The 26107-nt window shown below is 39.7% G+C and overlaps 2 protein-coding genes across 4 annotated transcripts in view; both read right to left on the bottom strand.

Moving 5' to 3' along the window:
- The window catches only part of LOC111863554 (trimethylguanosine synthase), a 21354-nt gene extending 6360 nt beyond the window's left edge, over positions 1-14994 (bottom strand). Inside the window, exons 1-7 of one of the 3 annotated variants that reach the window (XM_033751107.1) lie at positions 13998-14994; positions 10056-10218; positions 6037-7324; positions 5391-5811; positions 3396-3656; positions 2630-2906; positions 351-490 (exon numbers count right to left, since the gene is read on the bottom strand). In XM_033751107.1, the coding sequence (XP_033606998.1) occupies positions 351-490; positions 2630-2906; positions 3396-3656; positions 5391-5811; positions 6037-7324; positions 10056-10193 (2525 nt within the window). In that variant the 5' untranslated portion in view covers positions 10194-10218; positions 13998-14994. Of the gene's footprint in view, positions 1-350; positions 491-2629; positions 2907-3395; positions 3657-5390; positions 5812-6036; positions 7325-10055; positions 10219-10782; positions 11105-13997 lie in introns of those variants that run through there. The other 2 variants (XM_023849980.2, XM_023849988.2) reach the window with 2 other exon arrangements.
- A 69-nt stretch (positions 14995-15063) lies between these two features.
- Positions 15064-26107, bottom strand: part of LOC111863542 (dynein beta chain, ciliary) — an 88609-nt gene continuing 77565 nt past the window's right edge. Inside the window, exons 55-61 of the mRNA XM_033751200.1 lie at positions 25075-25300; positions 23547-23713; positions 21310-21561; positions 20301-20483; positions 19172-19345; positions 17916-18064; positions 15064-15535 (exon numbers count right to left, since the gene is read on the bottom strand). Coding sequence (XP_033607091.1) covers positions 15241-15535; positions 17916-18064; positions 19172-19345; positions 20301-20483; positions 21310-21561; positions 23547-23713; positions 25075-25300 — 1446 coding nt within the window. The 3' untranslated portion in view covers positions 15064-15240. The remainder of the gene's footprint in view (positions 15536-17915; positions 18065-19171; positions 19346-20300; positions 20484-21309; positions 21562-23546; positions 23714-25074; positions 25301-26107) is intronic.

Genomic DNA, 26107 nt, shown 5'->3' on the forward strand with positions numbered 1-26107 from the left:
CAAGCAAACTATACCGATCGAGCGACCGCCGCTTGTCGGTGCCATCTTTAGTGGATAGAGGGTGTTGCGTGGTCAGCGCAACAAATCCCCAAGGCCATAAATTTCGGTTTTCTAGACTGGAGCTTCTATTTTCTTGTAACAGCTTCTCAGTTATTTTCATGAGACTGAGTGGACCCCATTCCAGCCCCAATACTTCTCAGAAAATCTGGTAGCGCCGGGAATCGAACCCAGGACCTCTGACCACTAGACCACAGAGGCGGTCGTCATACAAACAGAACATTTCAAGAAACTGAGGTGGAGCCTTTGAGATTCCAGTACAAGCAAGTTCTACTTATTATAATATGAAATACCTGTTCAAAGAGCTGATGGATCGGGGGGGTTCAGGAAGCTGCTCTTCGTCGGAGCTGGAATGAATATCGTAGCATAGCGCTGCCTTTACAGCTGCATCCTGAGCAGTGTGCTGCACTTCCTGTTCCAGGAACTGTTTTGCCTGTATAACAGAACATACAGTTTCATCTCTCACTGGGAAGTTCTGCTTCTCATGATTGTAAGAAGTGCCCTAAAATTATGGTCGCCAGCAGTGACCAATTTACCTCTTGGCATTTAGAAGTTGCGGCAACCTAACTCAGTCTCTCGTGGCATATAGAAAATAACAAAACACACACAAAGAAATTATTCTTCTTGTGGGTTTACTACGACCCTTTCGGTATCAACCCCATGTAGCCTCAAATGACAGAATGATTCATGAATGATGGAAGTGAAATGAAGCAACTGTGGTCTCATTAAGAGACTTTCCTGGATGGACTAAGAAAACTGCAGAAACCCTCCTGTCAGGAGAGCTGGTATCCCATCTGAGATTCGAACAAAGTGTAGCAATCGACACAAGTTGGGGGTGAAGGTGGCCGCAGCCGCTCTCTGGAGAAAGTCAAGTCGGCCGCAGCTGCCTTTGATGACGATGTAACCTCATCTTTATGACTGTTGGGTGCCACCCCAGTCCTGGGAACATGAGACTTTTACAAGGGCTGTTAACTGAGCCTTGGCTCTAACAAAGGTGGTCAGACAAACTCGTGACAAACTTTCACAACACAACACTTTATTTAATTGGTTATTTACATTGTTCTTTAACTTGGGACTATATAAAGTCTTTTGTTCCCACTTTGGGGAATGACGCGATCACGCATCTGGACCCTTCAGATACTAGGCTTCGTCTGTCTTGGGACAAAGAATTGCGCTATCACGCTGCTGCCACTAAACATGACATCATAGAGTAGCAGGCGTTTTTCATTGGTCATATATTGGGAAGTACCTCTGTGAAGTCCCTGGCTATATGTTCTTGGGACTTGCATCATGCATTATAAAGACAAAGAAAGACTGAATCACGAGTTCATAAGGAGTCATAAGACGTTGAGTCATCCCCATTCAATGTATGGCACATGGCAAATACGTGATAATATATGCAATTCCCTTAAATTCATATTTTGGGTTTTGTTGAGATACAATAATTACATAAAAATGAAAGTATGCATAAATTAGGTGAAGTATATTACTAAAAAGGAGTAATCGGTTACACAAGCACCTCCCAAACACAAGTAAAAGTGATAATTCTAGACCGACCTGTTTGGTCCAAAGATGTTCAGATTAGCGGAATTAGCATGTCATAACACCTCTTTTAAATTCAAACTTTTCCCACTATCATATGCTTGGCTTGCAAGTGTTTAGCAATAGACAGTAGAACAACAAAAGACATGAATCTTGCATGCTGATTGGAAGTGAGAGCCAGAACACAGTACCAGAAAATATGATCACCTTTTTCTTGTGACTAAAATATTTGTTTGATTACCACATCTTAAAAAAAACTGCCATTCCCTACTTGCAAGTACATGATTCTGTTAAGGCTAAAGATTTCTGAGGATGATGTACAACAGTCTTCTGACTGACAATCTTCATACTGTCAATTAATCAATTTTTCCGAACCATAATATTTTTGGAAACCGGTTCTTTTCTTCTTCAGATCAGGACTCTGACCCATAGGCAGAGTTCGTCTCAAAACCCTTACTCTCTATTATATTAAATCTTTATACATATAAATAATGTAACTGTGGTAACAGCTCTAAAATTACATAATACTGGGTTCCCACAGCAATGAATTGTCAAGCATTAACACATTTCATGAAAGTCGGGTTATGCAGTATGTCAATAACAAGCAAGAATTCTTTTGTTTCAATATATTATGTCTATCCTCTAATTATTCATGCGACTAACTGAAGTATACTGAAATTAGAGCTAATCACAGTGAACACATGGCCTGAGGCAAGAAATGTCTTCGCTCATTTGAACACTGGGATCATGTATTTGAATCCCAGTCAAGGCATGGATGTCTGTCCATGTTTATTCTGTGTTTGTGTTAGGTAGTGGCCTTGCACTGGGCTGATCCCCCCTCCAAAGAGATCTACCAACTGTCTAAGATTAAGAAACTGAAGTGAAATGAAGCATTTCACGGATGACCTATGATCCAAGTGGGAGCAAAAGGAATTCAGTAGAAGAAGAAGAAGTGAAATTACAAACAACTAAGACATTAAGAACAATTTTTAAACAACAGTGAATCTACTGATAAAGCCAGAAGCATTACCCTGTCAAGTGCAGATGTAACTGTACTTGAAGCCAGTAATTGACGTTGCTTCTGTGCTCGACGCTGATGGATATTCATCTTCAGTTGACGATTTTGGTCGCGAATGTTACGCTTCCTGTAAAGAACTGATCCACGGTGAATGCTTGGTGGCAAGGACATGTTACTACTTGATGAGTCTGAAGAAGTGCTCTGCTTGTTAGGGGCGAAGGCCAGGCCCATGAGCGTAAATGCACTCTTCACCCGATCCAGTCCAGATTCCTCTGAGTCACTTTCATGGCTGCAATAACATTCACTGCACTTAGTTACATGTTACGATTTATATAGGTCATGCCATAGGTCAGGCTGTTAGTCGCCAGATTCCCACTGTGGCAGCCCGGGTTCAAGCCCAGGTCACGTCATGCGGGATTTGTGGTTGTCAAAGTGGCACTGAGGCAGATTTACTCTGAGTACTTCGGTTTCCCCTGCCAATTCTTGTTCCATCGACTGCTCCACACTCATCATCTATCATCCGGGGCTGGCCGATGTACCAAGTGGACTCAGTCTCACCCCACCTCAAGAAACTAAACTATGATTTATATAGCTAGAGGGTGCGGGGAGTACAGTGCACCTCTTAGAAGCTTGTCTTATTTGAATACTGAAACTGAAACATCTCAAACCAAAACTGTAAGTGGTAACCTTTATATTAGAGTACTTGGTGGAGGTCATAAAGGCATAGAAATAGAGAAATAAAGCAAGCATATAACATTCTTCGGCAGTAGTCAATTACCTTCGTTTCAGAGTTACTGGTCTCTCTTCTGGAGGTTCATCTCCAGAACCCGTTTCACCAGAGACCTGTGAGAACGCGCTTCTGCCCATGTGCCTGCATGAATTTGTATTTGTTTCAGAATTCTCATGCCCTTTTGTATCAGCTACAGTGCTGTCACCATGACTACCACTACAATCATCACAAGGTTCTATCGGGTCGGACGGCTGAGAATCCAACATGCTGAGACTCTGTATCAACTGGCCGACAGAGTCCATGAAAAGCCTGAATAAAAAACCACAACTATTAACGTTTAATTTTAAATTTATATGCCCCCTGTACATAAAATATTTAAACTTACGAAGAGCACAGTTCTCAAATACATTTTCTGACTTTGCGTGTCAGCTGCCTTGAAGTTAACTGGCTGTAAGTAGAAATTTATTGAGATATGAGATTTTCACAGCAATTAATATCAAGGTTACAGTCTTCTGCAATGTGATGCTCTGTAGTCTGGTAAAAAGGTATAAACATTTTGGAGCAACCTACTTACTGCCTCTATCTTCAGTCAGGGCAAAAGACCGCTGAAATGTCAGTACCCATCTATCGAACTACACAGTATCATATCCTGAAAGACTTAACTTTCTGGAGCTATTGTTCGAAGGGCTAAGCAAAAGCAGAACAGTATGACACAAATAAATACAATTATCACCAAAGTTAATCAGAACTAAAGACAATGAAATGTATTTGGTTGAAGCACTATGCTATAAGCCGGAAGGTCGCGGGTTTAAGTCCTGATGAGGTGGAGTTTTTCCAATTGACCTAATCCTTCCAGCTGCACTATGGCCCTGGGGTTGACTAAGCCTCTAACAGAAATGAGTACCAGGGATGTTCCTGGGGGGTAAAGGGTGGCTGGTGCATAAAGCTGACAGCCTTACTGCCATCTGTGAGCTGATGGTCTAGATAATGGGGGACCCTCAAAGTCTCACAATCCTGTGAGTCTCCATGGCCTGTTACAGGGATACATTTACCTTTTTTTTTTACCATATTTCTTGTGGGTACATTTTGAGGTGCTCTGTAACTGTACCAAATTAAAGAGACTTCCATTCTTTGTATGCAATGTAAGTGCTTTAACCCTACAAGTGCCTAGCAATCTAGGGTTCAATTTTTACACAAATCCCTAAATATGACAGCATGTGACATGAGTAGGCATTTTATTTCAACTACACAGCCAAGAGACATTTAGAGGGAATGTCTCCATTGTTTCTTAGGGATTATACATAAATCATGTAGCAGCGGCCTCCATAGTCTAGGGGTAACGTTCCCACCTCGTGACTCAAGGTACGCGGGTTCAAACCCGGCGGAGGTCGTGGAATTTTTAAGGGCAGAAAAATTCAGGGAACAAGTCCTCCAGGAGGGACTTTAAGCTGTGGGTCCCGTGTCGTAGCTTTACGGCACGTAAAAGAACCTCATGTCTCAAGGGGACCTCTGAGCCAAATTCAGGACATTTCCCGCCCAACAGTAGTCTCTAACGCCTCTGGCAGAGGGGGGAAGCATCGAGATACCGCTGAGCCAGTAGAGGCCGAACTCGCTGGCTGAGTCAGGACTGATGGCACGCACCAGTACTGGTAGGGTATAGAGACTGGTAGAATATCACAGGGGGACGCACAATGGACCAATATCTGGTCTAAGTGCATGGGGAAACCCACCCTCTCCAATAACAACAACAACAACAACAACAACAACAACAACATCATGTAGCCATGAAACAAGAGTAATGCTGACAACCTAAATCGGTGTCCTGGCACTGCAGGAATTAAAACTGGCTCTTCCATGAAAATATTATGGAAACATGGATAGACATTTGATTTATTAGCCAATGCAATCCCTATTTAACGTTCCTGAGTTTAAAAGAATCCCACATTCAACATTTTCCCCACTTTAATGTTCAGATCCATTACTTTCCAAAGGATCCATAAATGGATAAAGTTTAAACAGCTATGGAAATACAAAATAACTTACCTCGATTTACTTCTTCTTCCTGAGGCTGTCTTTGGTACTGGAGGTAGATGTGGTTCTGTGCCGATATTCCTTGATGACTCTTGTACAACATTTGGTATAGTGCACACCTGTTCACTATCTTCTTTATCTTCCACCACCATATCTGAGCTGCCAACGGAGACAAGCCGTTGCTTCTCGTGATCTGAGTCATCATGACCATGGTCTGTTCCGGGACTGAGTTCCATCTTTCCGAAAGCTGAAGAATCATCAACTGAGAGTGTGCGTTGATTTACATTTCCAAATACTGCAGAAATTTCTTCTTTCATGTCATTAAGTCCTTTAAAACTCTTATCATTTCCAACATTTAATTCCATCTTTCCAGCAACTAAAATATCTTCCTCGAATGAAAGAGTTTGTGCGTCTTCGAAGTTTTCCTTAGTCACTGTTAGAGAACATGAACAAGATACATTTGTTTCAGATCCTTTGCTGGTATCCTCAACTTTACAGAAGCAAGACTTACATTTAAGTGCTAATTCTATTTCTCCAGAATATGAGTAATCATTATTAACAGCAGCATTGACAGCTGATGGAATATCATTAATAGAACGAAAATTTTCAATAAAATTTAAATTAAGATTATCCTCGATACAACTAGAAGAAACATTACCTACATCAGACTCCACTTCATTAAAAAAATTTTGTTTGGCACTTGAAGATTCATCTCCAACTTGAAATAAGGGTAGATTGGTGTGTGAAGTTTTGGTTGTGCTGGCTTCAGTTTCCTCATTACCTCCCTCCTGCTCCCAAGCTAGGTAAGCGTTGTAGTGGGCATAGTACTGCTCGCTGAAGTGTCGCTTCCAGAGCTCCTGCCAGTACTGGTCCGCGTCATCTGTCACACATGGTACGCTTCCAGAACCGGCTGATGAAGATGACAGAGAACTGCTGTGAACTGAATCTTCTGTATCTCCGTAGCTGAAATCCAATGACGAAACTGTGATTTTGGTCACATTTGTCATCGAGTCAGACATTAATGCTGTGTTGGCGACACTACTGGCCACATTGTTATCATCAGCACTTCCATCACCTGAAGAACTATCTGTAGTTGAAGGTGACAACGGACTCCATCTGCCAGCTGGATTTATTTCACTGATGCACATCAGCATATCCTTTTTGGTATCTGGATCTTCACCAGCTGGTGATATGAGCAACTTTTCATCTCTACTTTCAGCATCAGTCTTTGTGACAGCTGGAAGCATGAGTTCGAAGGAACCTTGCAGTTCAGTCTTGTTTGTCTCTGGACCTAACTGTTCATCGATACCATCATCCAACACATTCTTGGAAGGAAGCTCTACATCTGTCTCCAAACTATCAGATGAAATTATATTTTTAGACAAATCTTGTTTGTCTTTTGGGAAACTATTCTGGAACGAACACTGGAATGTACTTGAGTAAGTACAGCTGGCAGACTCATGTCCATGGAATGCTGTATGCTCTTTATCAAAAAAATCACACTTGCTTGTTTTGATTTCTGAAGAATCGTCAAGTGGAGGACCTTCAATTTGACTGAGTGCGCCACCTTCTGGCACAGCAACGTTGCTTTCCGATAACGCGGCATTGTCACAGTTGTTAAGGTAACCTGGATTGATATATTCGCCATATTTAGCAATCCAGCTTTGCCATATTATTCTTTCCCCATTAACTGACCAATATCGTTCCCAATCCTCATGGCGTGGTGGTGATGATGATGTATACTGAATGTCTCCTCCACATTCTGACAGATCAGCCCCACTGTCGCTTAGCTGCAAGCCACTACGAGCAATGCCCACTCCACCCACACCTTCTTTTATACTGTCATGTTCATGTTCATGTTCATGTTCATGTTCATGTGTGTGCTCATCAGTGGAATAGTTGTTGTCAGTATGAGATGCACTACAGTAGCAACTCACTGCTTCCTCCTGAAAGTAAAATGAAATAAAGCATCAAGTTCACAGTAAAAAAAAAAAAGAAAGGTAAAGGTAAAGCTAGCCCTGTAACAGGTTGTGAAGGCCCATAGAGTTGTAAGATGGCAAGACTCCCACATTTTCTAGACAATCAGCCCATAGATGAAGGTGAGGTTGTCAACCTTATGCGCCGGCTGTCCTTCACCTCCCTGCAAGATTCCTGGTACTCATTTCTGTTTGAGGCTGAGTCAAACCCCAGGGCTATAGTGCAGTTGGAAGGATTAGATCAATTGAAAAAATCCAACGATCTCATCGGGATTTGATCCTGCGACCTTCTGACCTGTAGCATAGTGCCTCAAGGAACTATGCTACCACATGACTTACATCAAGTTCATGAGAACAGTAAATTCCAGAAGACTTCCTTAGTGATGAAATCAAGTTTTGTCCGCTCCCATTCAGCTGCCACCGGTTCTCTGTTGGTTTACGTGCTGTCAGTTGGTCATGCTGTTCTTTGACATGACACCAATTATTTAATTATGAACACTGCAAACAGTATATTAAATACTATGCTTGAGCATTATGTTATTTAAATACATACTCTGTCAATACAATTTAATCAACCATCATCATCAGCAGCAGCAGCACTTCTGTCCATCTCACCCTTCAGCAGCCAATGCAGTTAATCCATAGCAATATTAGAACCACTCACCAACATCCAAAATAATGAAATTAAAACCAACCAACAAGGTCAAAACATGTAGCTTGTGTACAGTTAATAACAGCCGTACAGGTTGTGTTGATGGATTATATGTATGTAAAGAATGATTCACTTGGATGAGGTCCAAAATTAATAATCACAAATAACACGGTAATTTGCAGCTAAAAACCAAAGTTTGTCATTACATAGCTTCATACATGTGGAAATCACAGAGTTGCAGAATATGCAAAAACTGGATCTGCAGCAGCTCACATGCATGCATTTTGTGAACTGACATATCCCAACAGGTATAACCAAACTCATCACTAAACCATGTCACCTTTAAAATGGTCAGCTAGACACCACGGCAATGTTTCAGAGTACACAGTATTGCCAAGTTTCATTTCCATCAATAATTTATTGTGTGATTTATAACTTGGTCTCTGACATTAAGGGAGGAACAGAGACTGAGGGTGTTTGGGAACAAGGTGTTGAGGAGAATATTTGGACCAAAGAGAGATGAAGTGACAGGAGGTTGGATAAAATTGCATAATGAGGAGCTTCACAACTTGTACTCTTCTCCAAGTATAATTAGAATGATAAATCTATATGTAATAATACAAATGCCATCGTGAATGCAACAATTTATTTGGTTGTAGTTCTTTGTCTTTTCTTCCTCTACACTATGTTTCGGCCGTAACTGGCCATCAGGTGTACTTTTCATTACGTAGCTGTCACACTGCACACAACCCGAAATCTAAAACACCAGCCTATCTGTTTTGTTTAAAATCTCACCAACATACACTTGTCAATTTGATTTTAGAATTCCAGTTTAAGCCGTGGGTCCTGTGTCGTAGATTTACGGCACGTAAAAGATCCTATGTCTCTAGGAGACCTCTGAGCAAAATTAGGCAAAAAAAAACAAGTTTCCCGCCCAAGTAGTTTCCAATTCCTCCGGTAGATGGGGAAGTTATCGGGTACCACTGCCAGAAGAGGGCCGACCTCGCTGGCAGAAAGGGGCTGATAGTGAGCACCAGTACCAGTAGGGTGTGGTGACAGTAGAAATTAAAGGGGGATGTACAACGGACTACTAGTCGTGGTGCATGGGGAAACTCACCCCCTCTAATACTGAATAGAGAGATAGAATGGGGTGGTATGAATTGGATTGATCTGGCTCAGGATAGGGACCAGTGGAGGGCTCTTGTTAACACAGTAACAAACCTTCGGGTTCCATAAAATGTTGGGAAATTCTTGAGTTGCTGCAGAATTGGTGGCTCCTCAAGGGCTCAGCTCTGTGAGTAAGTAAGTGATTTATAATTATTAACTTTGAGCCTCCTCAGAGTGAATCACCCTGTATAATGTACCAGCAGCAATATTTCTGTGCCTTCTATTGTCCATATGGCAAACTGACAATACTGAAGTGTGACTGGGGCTATGGTGTTATGAATGGAGGAAACATAACTCTACCAGTAATGCATACATTTCAATGATATGCTCGGGTCAGTGACTGAGCTTGAAATGATAATAATATGATATTGCAGCATCCTGCTGTACATTATTTAGTATCAAATGTTGCTGGTCCCACCATCTCATGTGCAGCACATTTTTCTGTAAAACTTATTAAAAGTTTCAACCAATATGGTCATCAGGGCTTGTTTAAAATTACAGTTGAGAAAACTGCTGTGCTTCTGTTATTGTGGCTTTGGTCATTAATATATGGTCCCCTGTATGCTTACGTGTATTCAAAGTGAGGGGTTGTTCTTCCTGATGCGTTATGCTGCATGTACCAAAGAAGAAACCAATTCAAATAAAACAAGTGAGACTCGTAGACAAAGGAGAGGAGGTAAGAAAGGAAAATTTATGGGTAAGAGGAGAAGAGAAAGGCAACAGGATGATTAAGAAGTGAGGTACCAGATGGCTTGAAAAAATAAACTGCTGAGCCAGCACCCAAGGCTCAATGGTAAGGCTGATGATGATAATATATAACATCTCCAAGCACATGATTATATCCTTAAAAATATCACAATAAGACTAAAATGAGATACTTACTGTATCATTCTTTGCAGCTGTCCTGATGGAACGATTTTCATTTAAGGCAGTGTTAACATGAAAAGGTAAAATACTGGTCTTGTCATATTCATCACATTGTGTGCTATCATCTTCACTTCCATCCACATTCTCACACATTCCTTTGGGCAAGTTATCACCATCACTGGAATGAGTTCATAACAAAGTCTCATAAATCACTGACTCTACTAGCTTCCTTATTCCTCAGTTATCCAAGTGTCAGGTCGGAGATGAAGCCACTAACTTCAAGGCTAAGAATGTGATGTCCTCACTTGTTAGTACTGCATTCAAAAAAGAAAGAAAGAAAAAAAAAAAAGCGCCACTCAAACCACTAAATGCCGATATCCCCCGCCCCCCAAATTGTCAGCAATTACACACTAACCGTTCTGCTTAAAGCCAAGTTTGCAGACCACATGTTAATACCAACCAAAATATATCAATCAATATTATTTAAAAGTCCATTACGAACATTGTAAAGCAGGTGTTCCTGTGTCAAAAACTCAGGACATAACAAGTACAAAATTATGGAAACAAAATTCTAAAAATCTACCAAATACACAATTTATTTGAACCATACAGATCACTGTTTTAACGTTATACCATATGACAGTTGACTTCAAACATAACCTAAACGCAGAAAGGGCGTACCTAAATAAATCATTAGCAATGCCAATGGTGTTATACACATACTATATTGACAAAGACTTACAGCATAACTCAAAACAATAACCCAAGTTATGTTACCGAATAAATACTCTGCTACAGAGACAATAGATGTTTTCTTCACTTGGACGTCCAGCTAGGCTTAGTTGAACTTCTGCGAGAGGTTCCCAGAAATATTCACACATGTTAAATTGTAAGCGTATATCAAATGCAGTTGCATATAATGAATAGTGATGTGTTTACTCTCAAAACCGACATGTTTTCGCTTTCATACTTTACAAAATATGATACAAATCATCATGTACATCAGGACCGCATACACACGGTTTTGCGATATAGGAGTACCTACGCAAGAAGGAAAACAGTATCTCCTGCGCATGACGTCACGTCTGATCCAACATTGCCGCGTATTTGAAACTGCAATCTTCTCCACGAAATTTTACAGTTCATATTACCCACGGAAAACAAACACATCGGATTTAAGAAATCCACTCTTATTCTTGAAGATAACTTCGATGTAACAGTTTCTCGTGTCCTCTCTAATGAACTTACTATATCAGACGAACACTATTCTAACAGCAAATGTTTCAAAAGAGCGTACTAACATATTTGACTGAACAGGTTGGTCTAAATGTAACGCTCTACACTTGTACTCGGTTCAAAGCTGGGCTTGGACACTGGGTATCCTGACTGAGAGCTTTCGTGGTTTTCCCTAGTTCCTCCTGCAAAATTCCGAGAATGTACATCGATTACGCCATGACTGCTTCCTTGCAAATCCTTTCTAATGCATCAGTTATGTAAATCCATACCATCCAACGCTATATGGTATTGTTACTGAAAAAAGGTAACACATTTATCCAGATACAGAACAGTATGCGCTAACCTAACTGTATCTGACCGCACCACACTCTGCGCAAACCTAACGTAACACAACTTAATCCAATTTAACAATGCTCTCTCCGAATATGCACATGGGTGTGCAATGGTTTGATGGAACAATGTAGCCTAATACAAATATTATGTTTCTGGGCATTATCCATCGTCCTGTCTTCATCACCGTCCTGTTTATTTTCCTTTGTGTTTCGAAAAATAAATAGGATGGTGTTTTTAGATAAAGATAGGACTTGTCCAGAAACATAATATTTGCATTAGTGCACTATCATCACAAACTTTAAGAGCTTAATGTATCCTAACTTTATGTAACCCAAACTAAACTAACCTAACTGATGAAATTATCAGATGGAAACATTCTGAAAATTCTAAAATTAAAAATATTTAAAACTTATTGAAAAAATTTGAAAATTTGTACAAGTTTGGCTCATTTAAACATTTCTCAATTTTCGATTTTTAAGAATATAAAAAAATTGAAAAGTTCCAAAAATTTAGAAATCTTCTGCATAGTCTGGGTATTTGAAAATTTTACAAATTCTAAACTCTTTGAAAAATGCGAACATCTTAGAAAATGTTACAGATTTTACTTACTTTTTAACTTCAAAGTTTATTTTTTCGAACATTTTCGATAATTCTAAAGCCTTTGACACAAAAATTTGAAAGATTTTGAAAATGTAAACAACTTTTTAAAAATTTTGTAATTTAAAAATGGGAAGTTTGAAGAAATTAAAAAAAATGAGATATTTTCTATCATTTAAACAATTGCGAAAAATATGGACCATATAATGTCTTTTTTTTTACTAGTCTATGTGTTGTTATCTCTCAGAAGACAGAACTATTCTATATCAACTTGGCAAAACTTAACCCCATCTGGTGTATTTGTGGTTCTCCTAGCAGTGACTATGATGAATTAAATCTTTTGAGATATAACACTGTGTAGTCTGGTGATAGTCAAAAGACACTTTAGAGGAACATATCACCTCCATTTTCAGTGTCAAAGAGCAAGCCACGCAAGAAAGCAGCAGGCAGGACTGCACCATAGCTCAAGCTGGCTTCCCACGCGGCGGCCTGGGTTTGATCCTGAGTGTGGTCAAGTGGGATTTGCGGTGGACAAAGTGGCGCTGGAGCAGGTTTTCTCCGAGTACTTCGGCTTCCCTTGCCAATCTTCATTCCACCAATTGCTCCAAAATCACCCTCACCTTCCATATGCGGCTGGTACAATAGGCCAGAAGTGGCAGCAGTACAAGGGACTTAGTCCCACCCCACAAGCAAAAAAAAAAAAAGCATGCAAAGCCCAACCTCTCTCATTTTGAACACACATATTGGTGTGCAGTAGGTAGATGTATCATTGTAACCTAATCGACTCTATTGCAATCTCAACAAGTCCTGCCTGACTGTGCTGGTGGATGTATGGTTGTCTGACATGCCAAAACTTTGACCATCTGATATGGTCTGGCGTGATCATGTTGCACTCAAGGGACTGAAAGTGGACAACCTAACCATACTGCCAGCAGACAAGGCAATGCCATGGTGGTAACCACCAACTAGCATTTCCATTTGAGAAGGAAGGGTGGATGTCAGGTCTGGCCTAGAAGCCTTTCCAGGCAGATCCCGCACTGAATTTGGAATGATACACTACACGGCTGAACCACAGATGGTGGATGAAGACCTAAAGACAGTATTCGAGCCTTGTTCATCCACTTCCACCATACTGTAGAGCCTTCATAAAATTCAGAAGGAAAGAATGCACCTTAGATCTTTAGTTTATATCATCCTCACACCCACTTATCAATCGAAGCAGCTTGCTAAATACCTGACACCATAATTCTTGAATATACCACACCATTTCAGAATTCCAGTGATTTCAGTCAGACCATATCATCTCACTGGTGATGGGCCTGGATGATATCATGGTCAGCTTTGATATGAAATTACTATCCATCCATGTTCTCCTCAAGGACACAAGGTAGCATGATAGATTTTTGGCACAGTTGCAATGAAAAGTTGCAAGAATGCTCCCACTAGATTTGCTATATCTCTCTGCTGATCTGTTCTTGAGAATTTCTGAACTAATTTTCATGAAATTTGTTGTTGTAAAGTTTTATTAAAATTTGCTGACATATATTTAAATTTTGATTAACTTCAACAAAAATAACAGGACACTTTATATGCATTTCTGCACACATCTTCAGCATAACTCGATTAACGTTTACCAGAGGTAAAAGTGCTTCAAACAAACATTAAAGAGGAAAATAAAACACTCAGTTTATGCCCAGCACACTTTTCTGTAATTCTGAGAATAATGTGCTAGAATCACTATGAGTATATTTCATAACTATACTGAAGTGCCAAAAGTCATGGGATAGGTACCTATAGGACCCCTCTAGCCCGGCGAAGTGCAGCAACTCGACGTGGCATTGATTCCACAAGTGGATGGAAGACCTCTGGAAAGATGTTGAGCAATGCTGTCTGTATAGCCGCCCACAGCTCCCTGGTCTTTGTAGGCGCAGGATTTTGGGTGCGAATGGACCTCTCCACTACGTCCCATAAATGCTCGATTGGGTTCATGTTAGGCGAATGTGGTGGCCACACCATTTGTATATTGTCTCAGTGCCAAACTTGGGTAGCCATGGCTCTGCATGGTTAGGATCAATGGAAATTAGACAGGTCTCACTCCAGAGTGTTTTGTGTCTATGTAAGGTCAAGGCTCCTTAAGAGCTGGAACTATAATGGAGGCACACAATGGACCCAATAGAAGCCTGAGAGCTTATAGGGCAACTAGGGGTTGGTCCCCATGTCAATAGAATACAGTATTCCATAACTTTTTTCATCAGAATGCCTGCATTCTCAGAAATACTGTTTGGTGTTTCCCAGTGAGTCTCTATTTCTTCAGAGATTCAAATGGGGCATAATGTTTAATTTTCGTTTATTTATTCTTCACTGTCAAAAATTTTTATTTTCCTGATCAGGTTCATTTCTATCATCAGTAAAATGGAGAAATCTCAACATATGAATCCTTATTTGTGTACTGTGTTTCTGTAAAAGAAAATATAAAGCTTTCTAGTTTATGTACACTGGTGATTCTGCTATAAATTTTGGAGAAAGAAGAAAGAACAAGTGATATTTATCATATTTCTTGTTCTGTCAACAAAGAATATGATAAATATTATCTATAGTGATTTATAGAACAGGATGCATCATAATATGAGGACGTAGTGAGTCATTCCTTCTGGGCTGCAACCTTAATACAGTAGGCAGTGGAGCAGCTTGCATGTCCTGATCACCCTGAGCTATGCTAGTGAGGGTATAAGCTCATGGTGGTTACCACTACTAGGCAGATCAAAGGTAAGCACCAGACTAATGGTAGCCCCTGGTCCACACAGACAGTACTAAGGTTCTTAGAGGGGCATACAGCCAAGTAATAAGTACGCAGGAATTCAGTATGACAGCAAATCTGAATTTCTTAAAATAATAATTCAAATATTTGAACAATATTTAGAGACTATTACTGATTAACATTCATATATCATTAATTAAAACAGCAATCACAGGAAATGACAGGTACTAAGATTATAATCTTGAATGAAATAACTAGTGATCAACAAGCGAAAATCTAAATCTGTAGCAGAATTGCTACTCCAGCCATTGTCCACTTAGCCGCTTTCTCCTTTGTCCTTAGATTAAAAGTCCAGACAAATGTTGGGCCTCGGATACGTGTCTTGTACACAGGACACTCGTACATATTTCGCAGCTCCTGTTTATCCTGCGTGACTGCCTTGATGTAAATCACGGGCATCATTGGGAACAGGTCTTTGAGTCGAGACTCCATGATAGAACCAGTCTGAATGTCCCAGCGTGCACCTTCCATGAACAGACCATGCACATATGCTCCTTCACGAGGGGCTGACCTATAACATAACAATATAGCAATGTAGAACCTAAGAGATATTTTGCATACTAGTTTCTTTTTAGTTTCTTGGGGTGGGGTGAGACTGAGTCCAATTGGTACATTGGCTACTAATTGGCCTATCCTACCAGCTGCAGATGATAGATGATGATGAATGTGGGGCAGTTGGTGGAATGAGAATTGGCAGGGGAAACCGAAGCACTCGGAGAAAACCTGCCCCAGTGCCACTTTGTCCACCACAAATCACATATGATCTGACTTGGACTTGAATCTGGCCTGCTGCAGTGGGAAGATGGTGACTAACTGCCTGAGCTAGGGTACAGCCATTCTGCATACTAACTTCTCTAGTGTAAAAGCTGAAGATCCAGCACCACTATCCTGAGCCAGTTCCACCCACCTCACATCAAAACCTGTTTCTCTACATTTCATCAAGTTGGGATCCTCAGTGGAGGTCCAGGTTCAATCCCAGTGTAATTCATGTGGGATTTGCGGCAGATAAAGTGGCAATGGAGCAGGTTTATCTGAGCACTCCAGTTCTCCCTTGCCAATTAATTATCATTCCACCAGTGTTCCATCAATGGAGGGTTTGGTGTTCAAGTCCCAGTAGGGTCAAGAATTTTCTCTCCTCCAAGTTGTCCAGATTGGCTCTGGGGCACACCCAGCCTCCTAACAAATGGGGTATAGGGCAGGGGGGCTGTTTCCCAAGGAGTAAAGCGGCCGGGGCGTGAAGCTGACCACTCACCTCCAGCTACTGCCAAGGTCAACAAAACATGTATCTATACACCTACATGGCACAGTGCTAAATTAGTTAAGCACAGGGACAACTTTACCTTTTACCAGTGTTCTACAGTCATCTGTCATTAAGGGCTGGTAAAATACGATCATTTGGGGCTGCAGTACCAAGGGATTCTGTCTTCCCCCCGTGCTTAAAATTAACTAAAGAAATTAATTTTGACATTATGGCACCTTTTGCTTAATTTAATAAAGATTATATGAATATTAGGTTGGCTACTGTCAACTATTTAAGGTCCAGTCTTTCCAATTAACCTTCTCTAATAGGCCCAACTAGAGTATGACTTTCTCCCTGATGGTGTCTCTACTTTGACGTAGTGGAGGGGCTTGCATGGTCAAATGACCCTGAGAGCTATGTTGGCGGCAGCATAGCTACTGGTAGGGCCACCCATGCCGGACAGGTTGAAGGGGATGACCCAGACTAAAAGAGATACCCTGGTCCTCCAGAGTGGGGGTTGGGCAAGAGGCTGACAACCTCTCACCATAAAAAATATAAATGTCTCGAAACCTGGAATCAAGCCTCGGAAACCTCAACAGAATGGAAAATGACAATTGGCAAAGAATATGGACTGCTGGGAAACCAAGAACTAGATGGATTGATGCAGTGGAAGAAGATGCAAAGAATTGAATGGGTGTAAGGAACTGGGAGAGAGCAGCGCACGGCAGAGAGGAATGGAGGGGCTTGATAAGGGAGGCCAAGGCCCGACATCGGGCTGTTGCACCATAGAAGAAGAAGAAGAAGAAGAAGAAGAAGAAGAAGAGTATGACTTTTGCCTTCTCATGCCTGATGATGGGAATGAATCCAGTTTCCAAAACATTATACACATAAAATATACACGAGACAAGGGCTAATGTATAACAGAATATCTGTAGGATGTACCAATCTTATCACAAACCTTCGTAGGATTTTCAATATTTTGTAGCTCGTTTCATTTAAATACCCCTTTCTCCTGTGCGGAGGGATGAATGGGGCATGGAATTAAAATAATAATTTCATCAATACTGGTACATAAATTGTGAAATTTTTGCCCATGTATGGAAAATGTTGCACCAACATGGAGAATAAAGAACAAAGATATCTACATTCAAGAATGCAATGATGTTTATGCCACGAATATTATGAAATACAGTTGAACTGTATATTGTTCAGGTGCATGGCAAAGTATTCTTAGAACAGTATGTGATGTAGCCTTGATCTCAACACATGTTTCAATATAATAAAAGTTTGAACATTGGGGACATTCATGGAAATACTAACAGAAAGATAGCAGTAAATGCAATGCCTGACTGCATGGCAGTATTCCACATTATTATGCAGAGACCTCTATTGCTGCATCATAAAACTGTCAAAACGTACGACTTCTATGTTGAAATGTGAGGTAGATTTTACTGTACATTTTTAAAGTTATTGTGGAAAATGTACCACTGCTGGCTTCCTGGCAAGGCAGGCATCATAGTACATGCACTACAGCCAGATTTAAAGGATTATTAATCATAATTAATTAGGGGATGTGAATATATTATTATGTTCCCTCTTGTGAAGTTTATCCATTCAATGACATCTATCATCTCTCTGGCATTTTACTCACGTAAATTCATCTTTATGTTTTTTGGACACATCACAGTGGAGACACATCTTGTCCAATGGCCACTCATTTTTACGAGCTGTTGACTGCATAATGGCCGTCAAGAAGGATTGAGGATTGAAGAACCCTGCTAGCCACACAGTTGCTGGAAGCTGGAATCAAGGAATAATAATTTAGTAACTTAACAATAAAAGTAAAATGTTCTCCCTGTTCCTATGCACTAAACCATTAATGAGTGAATGTTCTACCCTAATGATAAAGGCAGCAGTTTTCCCCAACAAACTGTTAGAACATATCTACCTGACTTCACAATGTCACATCCCAGGAGGCAATAACTTTCATGTTCATCACTTTAAGAACCTGAAATCTCACCCCTCTCTAAGGTCATGTTAGGGTAAAAATTAAAGCAGATCCCTCCCCACTCATTTGTCTAGCATCTACCTTGTCTCTGAACATCTTGCATGGCCATAAATTGTCACTTGTATTTGCTCTGTTTGTTATTGGTGTTTGCAGAGGGAAAGTAGGTGATGTAGAAAGGGTGCAGGTAGCTGATTTGAATTGACAGCAACTGTGTTCATTCTTTTCCTGCCTTAAGTGCAGTTTTTTTAATGCTAGTGGGGTGCGACTAAGTCCCTTGTGCTGCGGCCACTTCTGGCCTATTGTACCAGCCCCAGATGATAGGCGAGGGTGATTGTGGAGCAATTAATGGAATGAAGATTGGCAGGGGAAACCGAAGTATTCAGAGAAAACCTGCCCCAGCGCCACTTTGTTCACCACAAATCCCACATGACCGACCCAGGATCGAACCTGGACGCTGAGGTGGAAAGCCAGTGACTAACTGCTTGAGCTGTGGCATGACCTTCATGCAGTTAGTGGGAAAATAATCAGTTCTGTACTCCAGCTGCTTCAGCCCTCAGGACTCAGCCCCTACAACCCACTGGACATGCAATTGGCAGGGAACCCATGGTCAGTCCAGATAAGGTGAAGAAAAATATGCTTCAGCTGGGAGTTGAACCTGGCCCTCTAGCCGAAACCCAGTCACTATACTAACTGAGCCTTCCTCATCTCACGCACTGAAAAAAATATATTATTTATGTGAAATTCAAGATTCTCAGAGCAGTGACTCTGAACATTACTGTCTTCAGGGATACGTCACATTCCAGATGACAGTAATCATCAATATATTATGCAATCTGCAGACAGAACATGGCAACACTGCTGTCCCTGCCACCATAACAAGAACAACAGCAAAAGCATACATTAAAGTCAGATGTCCAGGCCTCCAGTTCTTTTAGTCGCAGCATCAGATCAGCAAACCAGGGGCCCAATGTCAGCATGGATGGGTAGGCCCGTTTTGTCCAATTTGGAGGCACCTGATCCAAGAAAAGGCATGATTCTAGGGCTTCCATTTCTTCTGTGATGGTCAGTTCACCCTGTAATATTATGTCAGTCAATTTAACCCCTCAATACGGTCTGATAAATACATAACATCTGCCATTTTGTCACATTCTGATGTCCAACACAACAGTTATAAATTATTTAGCCTCTTGTACTCAACGTTTTTAAAATGTTAACTTTCCTGTTGACAGGAATTCAAAGTGGGACATATAAGCTTTCAATGCATCAGCCTTGAAACATTTTATGTACTTCCATTCATTTTATTCATTAGACAAATATTTTAAATACAAGATTAATTAAACCCTTTATAATGTTGTTTATACAGTACATTGTATAAATTAATTTATTATAATCTGATATATGTTTATATATTTCTGCTCTTATCTCAATAAAGTAGTACTGTCAAGTTGATAGTCATATATGCTTGTTATATTATTGAATTATGTATAATTATTGTTTCTCTTATGAATGTAGTTGTAAGGTGACTAGTTCTGTGTTCAGGACTAATGTGACATGTTCTATATCTCATGGCTTTGGTAGCCAATAAGGATCTATGGAATTAAAACAAAGATACAGATACTATGAGTAGTTTTTGGGCCTCAGACTTCACTGTTCACACATTCCTAACATGTTTGGTAATCTTCAATAAACAATTTTTAATTATTCCTTATGGGAACATGTTCTTATGCCATTCATATGTATGCACATTTGCAAGCTGAGCATTTGCATGATGATGAGGACAAAGTATGTTTCGTGCATATGTGAAATATGTGGTTCTCATGGTGCCTGACCACCATACAATTCTGTATATGTATCTTGATATATCTATTCTCAAAGGGACTATTTCCACATCCTAGGTTTGTTACTTGTATGGATATATGGAAAATAAAGGAAATGAATGAATGAAAGGATTTTATAACATGCTATCTATCTTTGTAAAAGTGTTAAAGAAGTTTCTATGGGCAGGAGATAGATAGGCATTATACTTAACTTCAGCCCAAGGTCTAGTTCTTTCAAGGAACGTTTCAGCTCAGCCATAAGAACGTTCATACGTTCACACTCCTGGAATGCAACTATGATGTATGGACTCCTTTCCTCAACCTTCCCCATGATCTCAGGGATGTTGAATGGCTCTGGAATCTTGTCATTTATCTCTTCCAGCACCTGTTTCACCTGAGATATTACACCACATTATACACCATGAACCCTTTAATGCTAGTGTTCCAAACCTTGCATATTTGTATCCCACATGATATGTGAAGCCTATCAGGGAGTATGTGAGATATTTTTTACATTATCAAACATGGACCAAAACGGCACAAAAGAACCGTTTTTGTACAACTTTACCTGTCCATGGAGTAAATAAAATTTGTTTTAAAATAAGAAAGTAACTGAGGTATTAGTATCTTGTCATGTTTACAATGATTACACATAACACCTACTGTGAGATAAAAATTTAGTTACCACTGAAAATGGAAACATTAAGTCTCACTCTGAGATTATGAGGCAAGTTGTTTCAAGCAGTAAAACTTCTAACCTGTATTCAGGTGTGGGGGTTGCTTGTCAACCAGAATAATGACTAGCCTGACTGAGGTGTCTCATGGTTTTTCTCAGTCCCTCAAGATAAATGCTGGGATAGTACCTTAAATTAGGGCATGACCACTACTTCTCACATCCTTTGTAATTCATTATTCACTATCATCTGAACATCTGATGATATACAGTCTCAGTTTCTGACATCATTCAATAAACTACAAATAAACAAATAAAACACTTGAGAGCAAGAGGTATATTGACCAAAAAATAGTTTCAGAATAAATTTTAAGGAGATTAAAAATGGTTGTTTTCCACATCAAGCTTCTGGTGCACAGCAAAATATTTCAATAATAGGTGATCTCTGGGCTGACATTTGAACCTAGTATTTCCTGCTGGTTTTGTACTAAACTTTCTTTAACTGCCTGCAAGGTCATTAGATGAGGATGTACATTATTCCACAGACCTTCTCCTCTCGTGTAACAGTTGTGGCTCCTGCAGCTCCAGAATCCCGTGGTTGCATCTCAAACACTGTCCGGAATAAAGTTTCTGAGGCAGTCGTAAGGAAACCAATCTCTGCATTCGGATGTAGGCCATACAGATACGGTGACTCATCAGGCAAGACATCATCAATATATTTGTGGTATCCTGTGTAATCCATGTTTGGAGGGGCAGGAAATCCTGGTGCCAGCAATAACTCAGTATCTAACAGTCCATCCTGCAGATCAACACACCCTGTAGTTTTGTGGGGGGATATAAACATTTTGGAGGAAACCGCTGCCTCCAACTTCACATTTGAAGAGTGTAGGTTCAGGAATAGGCTTTGTTATATAGTAAAGTTACAAGGAAGATGGTCATGGGACCCAAGAAGGGGGTGGTAAATAAAGGAACTTGGTCCAAGCAAGTGGGAAGAAATGGGTAACAACTGAAATGTTGGTATCCACCCACAAAACTGTACAGTATTGCAATGCAGAAACCCATAATCTTGAAATAATTATTGCTGTAAAAACCTCAAAACTTCTACCATGTGCCATAACATGTTCTGGGAAGAACTTACAGTGCCTATTTTTCCTTGAAATGCTTCAAAGATTATGGTGAATCTTGAAGATAATATGAATTAATAATAACATAAATTACACTTGTAGAGATTATACATTAAATTTGTCAGATATGACCCAAATGTTTCACTCTATCACCATGCCTGTAATTAATACAACTAAATATACTTGTTCTTAAAGAACTTGTGCATATGTAAAGCTAAAAGGGTAGAATTGTTCCTGTGCTTAGGTAACACACCGTGAAGATATAAGGGACAATGTAGGAAGAGATTACTTCATTCTTAATTTTGGCATAAGATTGATGTTAGTGTTGTTTTAAGATTGTTACTGAGGCACATATTGCCTGATTTACTGAAATATTTTAATACAATATATATAGTTGTCTCTATTGAGCTTTAAAGCAAGAGGAGTTCGGATAACTCAGTTGGTATAGTGACAGGCCATAGCCTGGATGGCCCAGGTTTGATTCCCAGTATTGGAAGATTTGGCTCTTCTCTACTGTATCCAGACTGGCTCTGGGGTCCACCCACCCTTGTATCCAATGGGTACCTGGGGCTCTTTCTCCAAGGACGAAAAACCGGGGGCTTAGAGCTGACTACTCACTCAATCTAGTGCTGAGATCAAGAATAATGTAGCTATACCTCCACACATCTTCATGGCATGGTGCTTAATTAACTAGGTAAAGGGACAACTTTACTTTTTAAGAAAGTGTTAGACCACTTCACAGTCTGAGACAGGCACATTTTTAATTAATTTTGTACTGGATTTCATAAAGGATGATCCACTGCGATTCTTATCTAGGCAGATAATGTCATCACTGACATACTCCTAAATGCATGAACAAACAAACAGACTAGCTGTTTTACCCTTAAGCAAGAATCCCAAGAAAACCTCCTGGCAGTACTCATGAACGTGGTTGTATCTTCAAAATATATTTCTGGAAGATTCCTTTTTTAATATCATAAGAGGTGTTACTCTATACTGGTATTTGGGAGATGCTCGATTTGGATCTGGGGCAGGACACTGGCTATCCATCTTAGGTATAACGTGATTCTACTCAGACCTGCCAGACAAATGTCAGGATAGTACCTTGATTAGGTCATTCCAAATCCATTCTGATTTACCATTCAGTGCTATATGGTACAGCTTCTGACAGTACTGCAAAATAATCTGCACATGACATGTAGTTCAACATAAATCCCATAGATGAAACATGCTGTACTCATAACAAGAGCAATCCAGTACACGCAGAGACTGAAACACTGAGATTGATTGATTGATTGATTGATTTATTTAACATCCATAACTGTGACATTATGTACAGATACCTCCTCAGATAATAATTCTCACCATCAGTAATCGTAAGTGAACCTTTTGACACCTCATGTTCAACTACACTGTCCCTTACAGAAAAGGTAAATAAGAATTTTTCTGTAATCTTGTATTTATACCTATGTTTTCAGGTGGTGTCCACCATTCATGCTTTATTGCCTCTAACATTTCTTTCATCCTATTGCAGTTCACTGCATTTTGAGACTCTACTCAAAATGTACATCTCTGCTTGGATTTCTGTAACAACTATTACAGGTTTTTGTCTTCTCTAGAAGAACCGGTAGAAAGAAGTATAATGAAGGTCTCAGTTTACCTGCAGCCATTCTTGTAGGAATGTGCGGCATAATCGTCTGTCCCAGTCATCCGTAATGTGGCCTCCATACATAATCTCACCAAAGAGGTACCGCATGTCTTCCCATGGTATCTTCGAGCTGTTCTCCAAGTAGTTGTACAGGACACTGACACTAATAGTAAGATCACCTAAAATCAAGACAACATTGGTAACAATAATTTAGGCTTTTATGATGCTGAAAATTTACATTGTGGCCTTATTGGTTATGATGACATGTTGTCCCAAGTGGTTACTAATTTCAGCAAATCTGTTGCCTCCACTTTTTACCCTGAAGACACAGGCTGCATGTTCTTCTAAGACAATGGTGACTGCCTACAAGACCACATGATGTGAGCTAAAGAAGTGTGTGTGGATTTAGGAAGAGGAAGAAATGTGAACTGGGTCCTGAGTGAACCAATAAGAATGAGAATACTGAGAGAGAAATAGGAAGAAAATGTGGTCCTTAAAAAGCGAAGGCATGTTCTTCCAAAGCTTTGATACTGTTCTACAAGACGAAATGCGATCACAGCCCACAGGAACAAGGGTTGTTTTATTTTTGAGCGATATGGTATGTCCCTGACACTTTTTTTGAACAGAGATAATAATGAAGAAAGCAGTCTTCTGGATTTGGCATCGTGTATATGTGGTCTTAACTGACGTTTTGGAGGAATGTATCGCCTCCATCTTCAGGATAGAAGGAAAAATATAAGAAATCTGCAAGCGAAGAGACCGTGAGAACCGGTAAAAGCAGACACCAGTCTTCCTTCTACCCTGAAGATGGAGGCGATACGTTCCTCAAAACGTCAGTTAACACCAAATATACACAGTGCCAAATCCCAGAAGACTGCTTTCTTCATAGTCACTGCCATGAAAGCCTAAAATCTTACATAGAGATAATAATGTTAAACAAAAAGCATCCTTAAAAAAAGGCACAGAGCACAACACAACAGAAAGTACAACCCATCACTTGGAACACACATGCACATAGTGGGGACCGTACATTAAAAAAAATTAATAACAGAAGCCACATCAACAGAAGCACAGCAGTTTCCTCAACTATTATTTTAAACACCTGATGATGACCACACTGGTCGAAACATGTAGTGAAAGATGTTAAAAGTTACGTGATGTGCGAAAGATACGTTGCATGTATGACGGTGGAACCAGAAACATTTGGTACAAAAAGTTCATATAGATTAATTTCCCAACACTGAAGTTGAAATATCAATTTCTTTGGGCAGTTAATATGCATTGTTCTTCAATTCTACGTTTAAAAAGGAAAAATATCATTTAGTAATGAGGGATTGTGGTTTATCTGCATTTCCTGCTACCTGGAACTGTGGAACTTTCATTTCTAAGGCTACACGCTAGAAATAATCTGAAATAAAAGTACTTCACTGCTTCGGACTTACTTTTGAAGTGGTTTACATATAACTTACTGAGTCTTACAACTCACTAGAAAAGAATTCTGGTCAAACCAGTACATCATTCAAGGTCACCAGATTCTTACCAACACTGAATGGATAGATTCTATTCCAGCCCTGGGCACCAAACTTTCTGCGCTCATTAACAACTGCATGGAAGTAGCAGAGGACGAATAATATTGCCTTGAATTCAGCTTCCTTGCTGCACATTTCCATTGTCTCTTGGTTGAAATTGTCAAGTGCCTTGTGTAGATTTGCCAGCATACCAGAAGGTGGTTCATTGGTGATTTTTATGGACGATTCAAGCAGACCCTATTGGCATTAAGAAACACAATGCAGTAGTTTCTGTGCATCTCTTATTTTCGGTTTTCATTTTAGAGCATTTTTCTATAAATAAATGAACACAGCACACTTTTCTTAATTTATAAGGAAAAACTTTGATATCATCATATTCGCACTTCTGCCAATTTGCATGTTGTGTGCCCCCTTCCAACCAAACTATTATTTATTTATTTACTCTTTTTCCCCCTGGGATGAAGTTTCTTGGTACTGCAGCTTCAAATGAGTCAATTAACCACTATTTATTAGTTATCCAGCGCACAGTCTAAATAGCACTACGCTCACTGAGTTATCCCAGCTACAGCAAACACCAAGAGGGGAACTAACGAGAAATAACAATAACAATAAAAGAACAGTGACACTAATAATAATTCAATTCAATTCAATTCAATTCAATTCTTTATTATTAATGTGCCGAGTCAACAGCCGCAAGGCCAATTACAGACACAGCACAGCGCAGAAGAATGAATGACATTATACACAATCTTATTAAAAGTCAAATAAAAATTACAGGTTAATACTTGAAGAAATAATAATGAATAAAGTAAAAGAAAACAAACAAATAGTTGATAATTATGACAGTAATAATAAGTTCATTATCATTAAACTAAGTGTTATTACGAATTCAGGAATGAAACATAAATTAAACATAAATATTTAATTAAGAAATGAATAATATAGAATTACAGAGGATAATAATAATATACGTAATTCATTTTGTTTTACTGGACATGCAAATAATAAAATATTAACAGTTATACTATATTTAAAATTTGTTTG

The sequence above is a fragment of the Cryptotermes secundus genome, unplaced genomic scaffold (assembly GCF_002891405.2).
Source record: "Cryptotermes secundus unplaced genomic scaffold, Csec_1.0 scaffold1379, whole genome shotgun sequence".
Lineage (NCBI taxonomy): Eukaryota > Metazoa > Arthropoda > Insecta > Blattodea > Kalotermitidae > Cryptotermes > Cryptotermes secundus.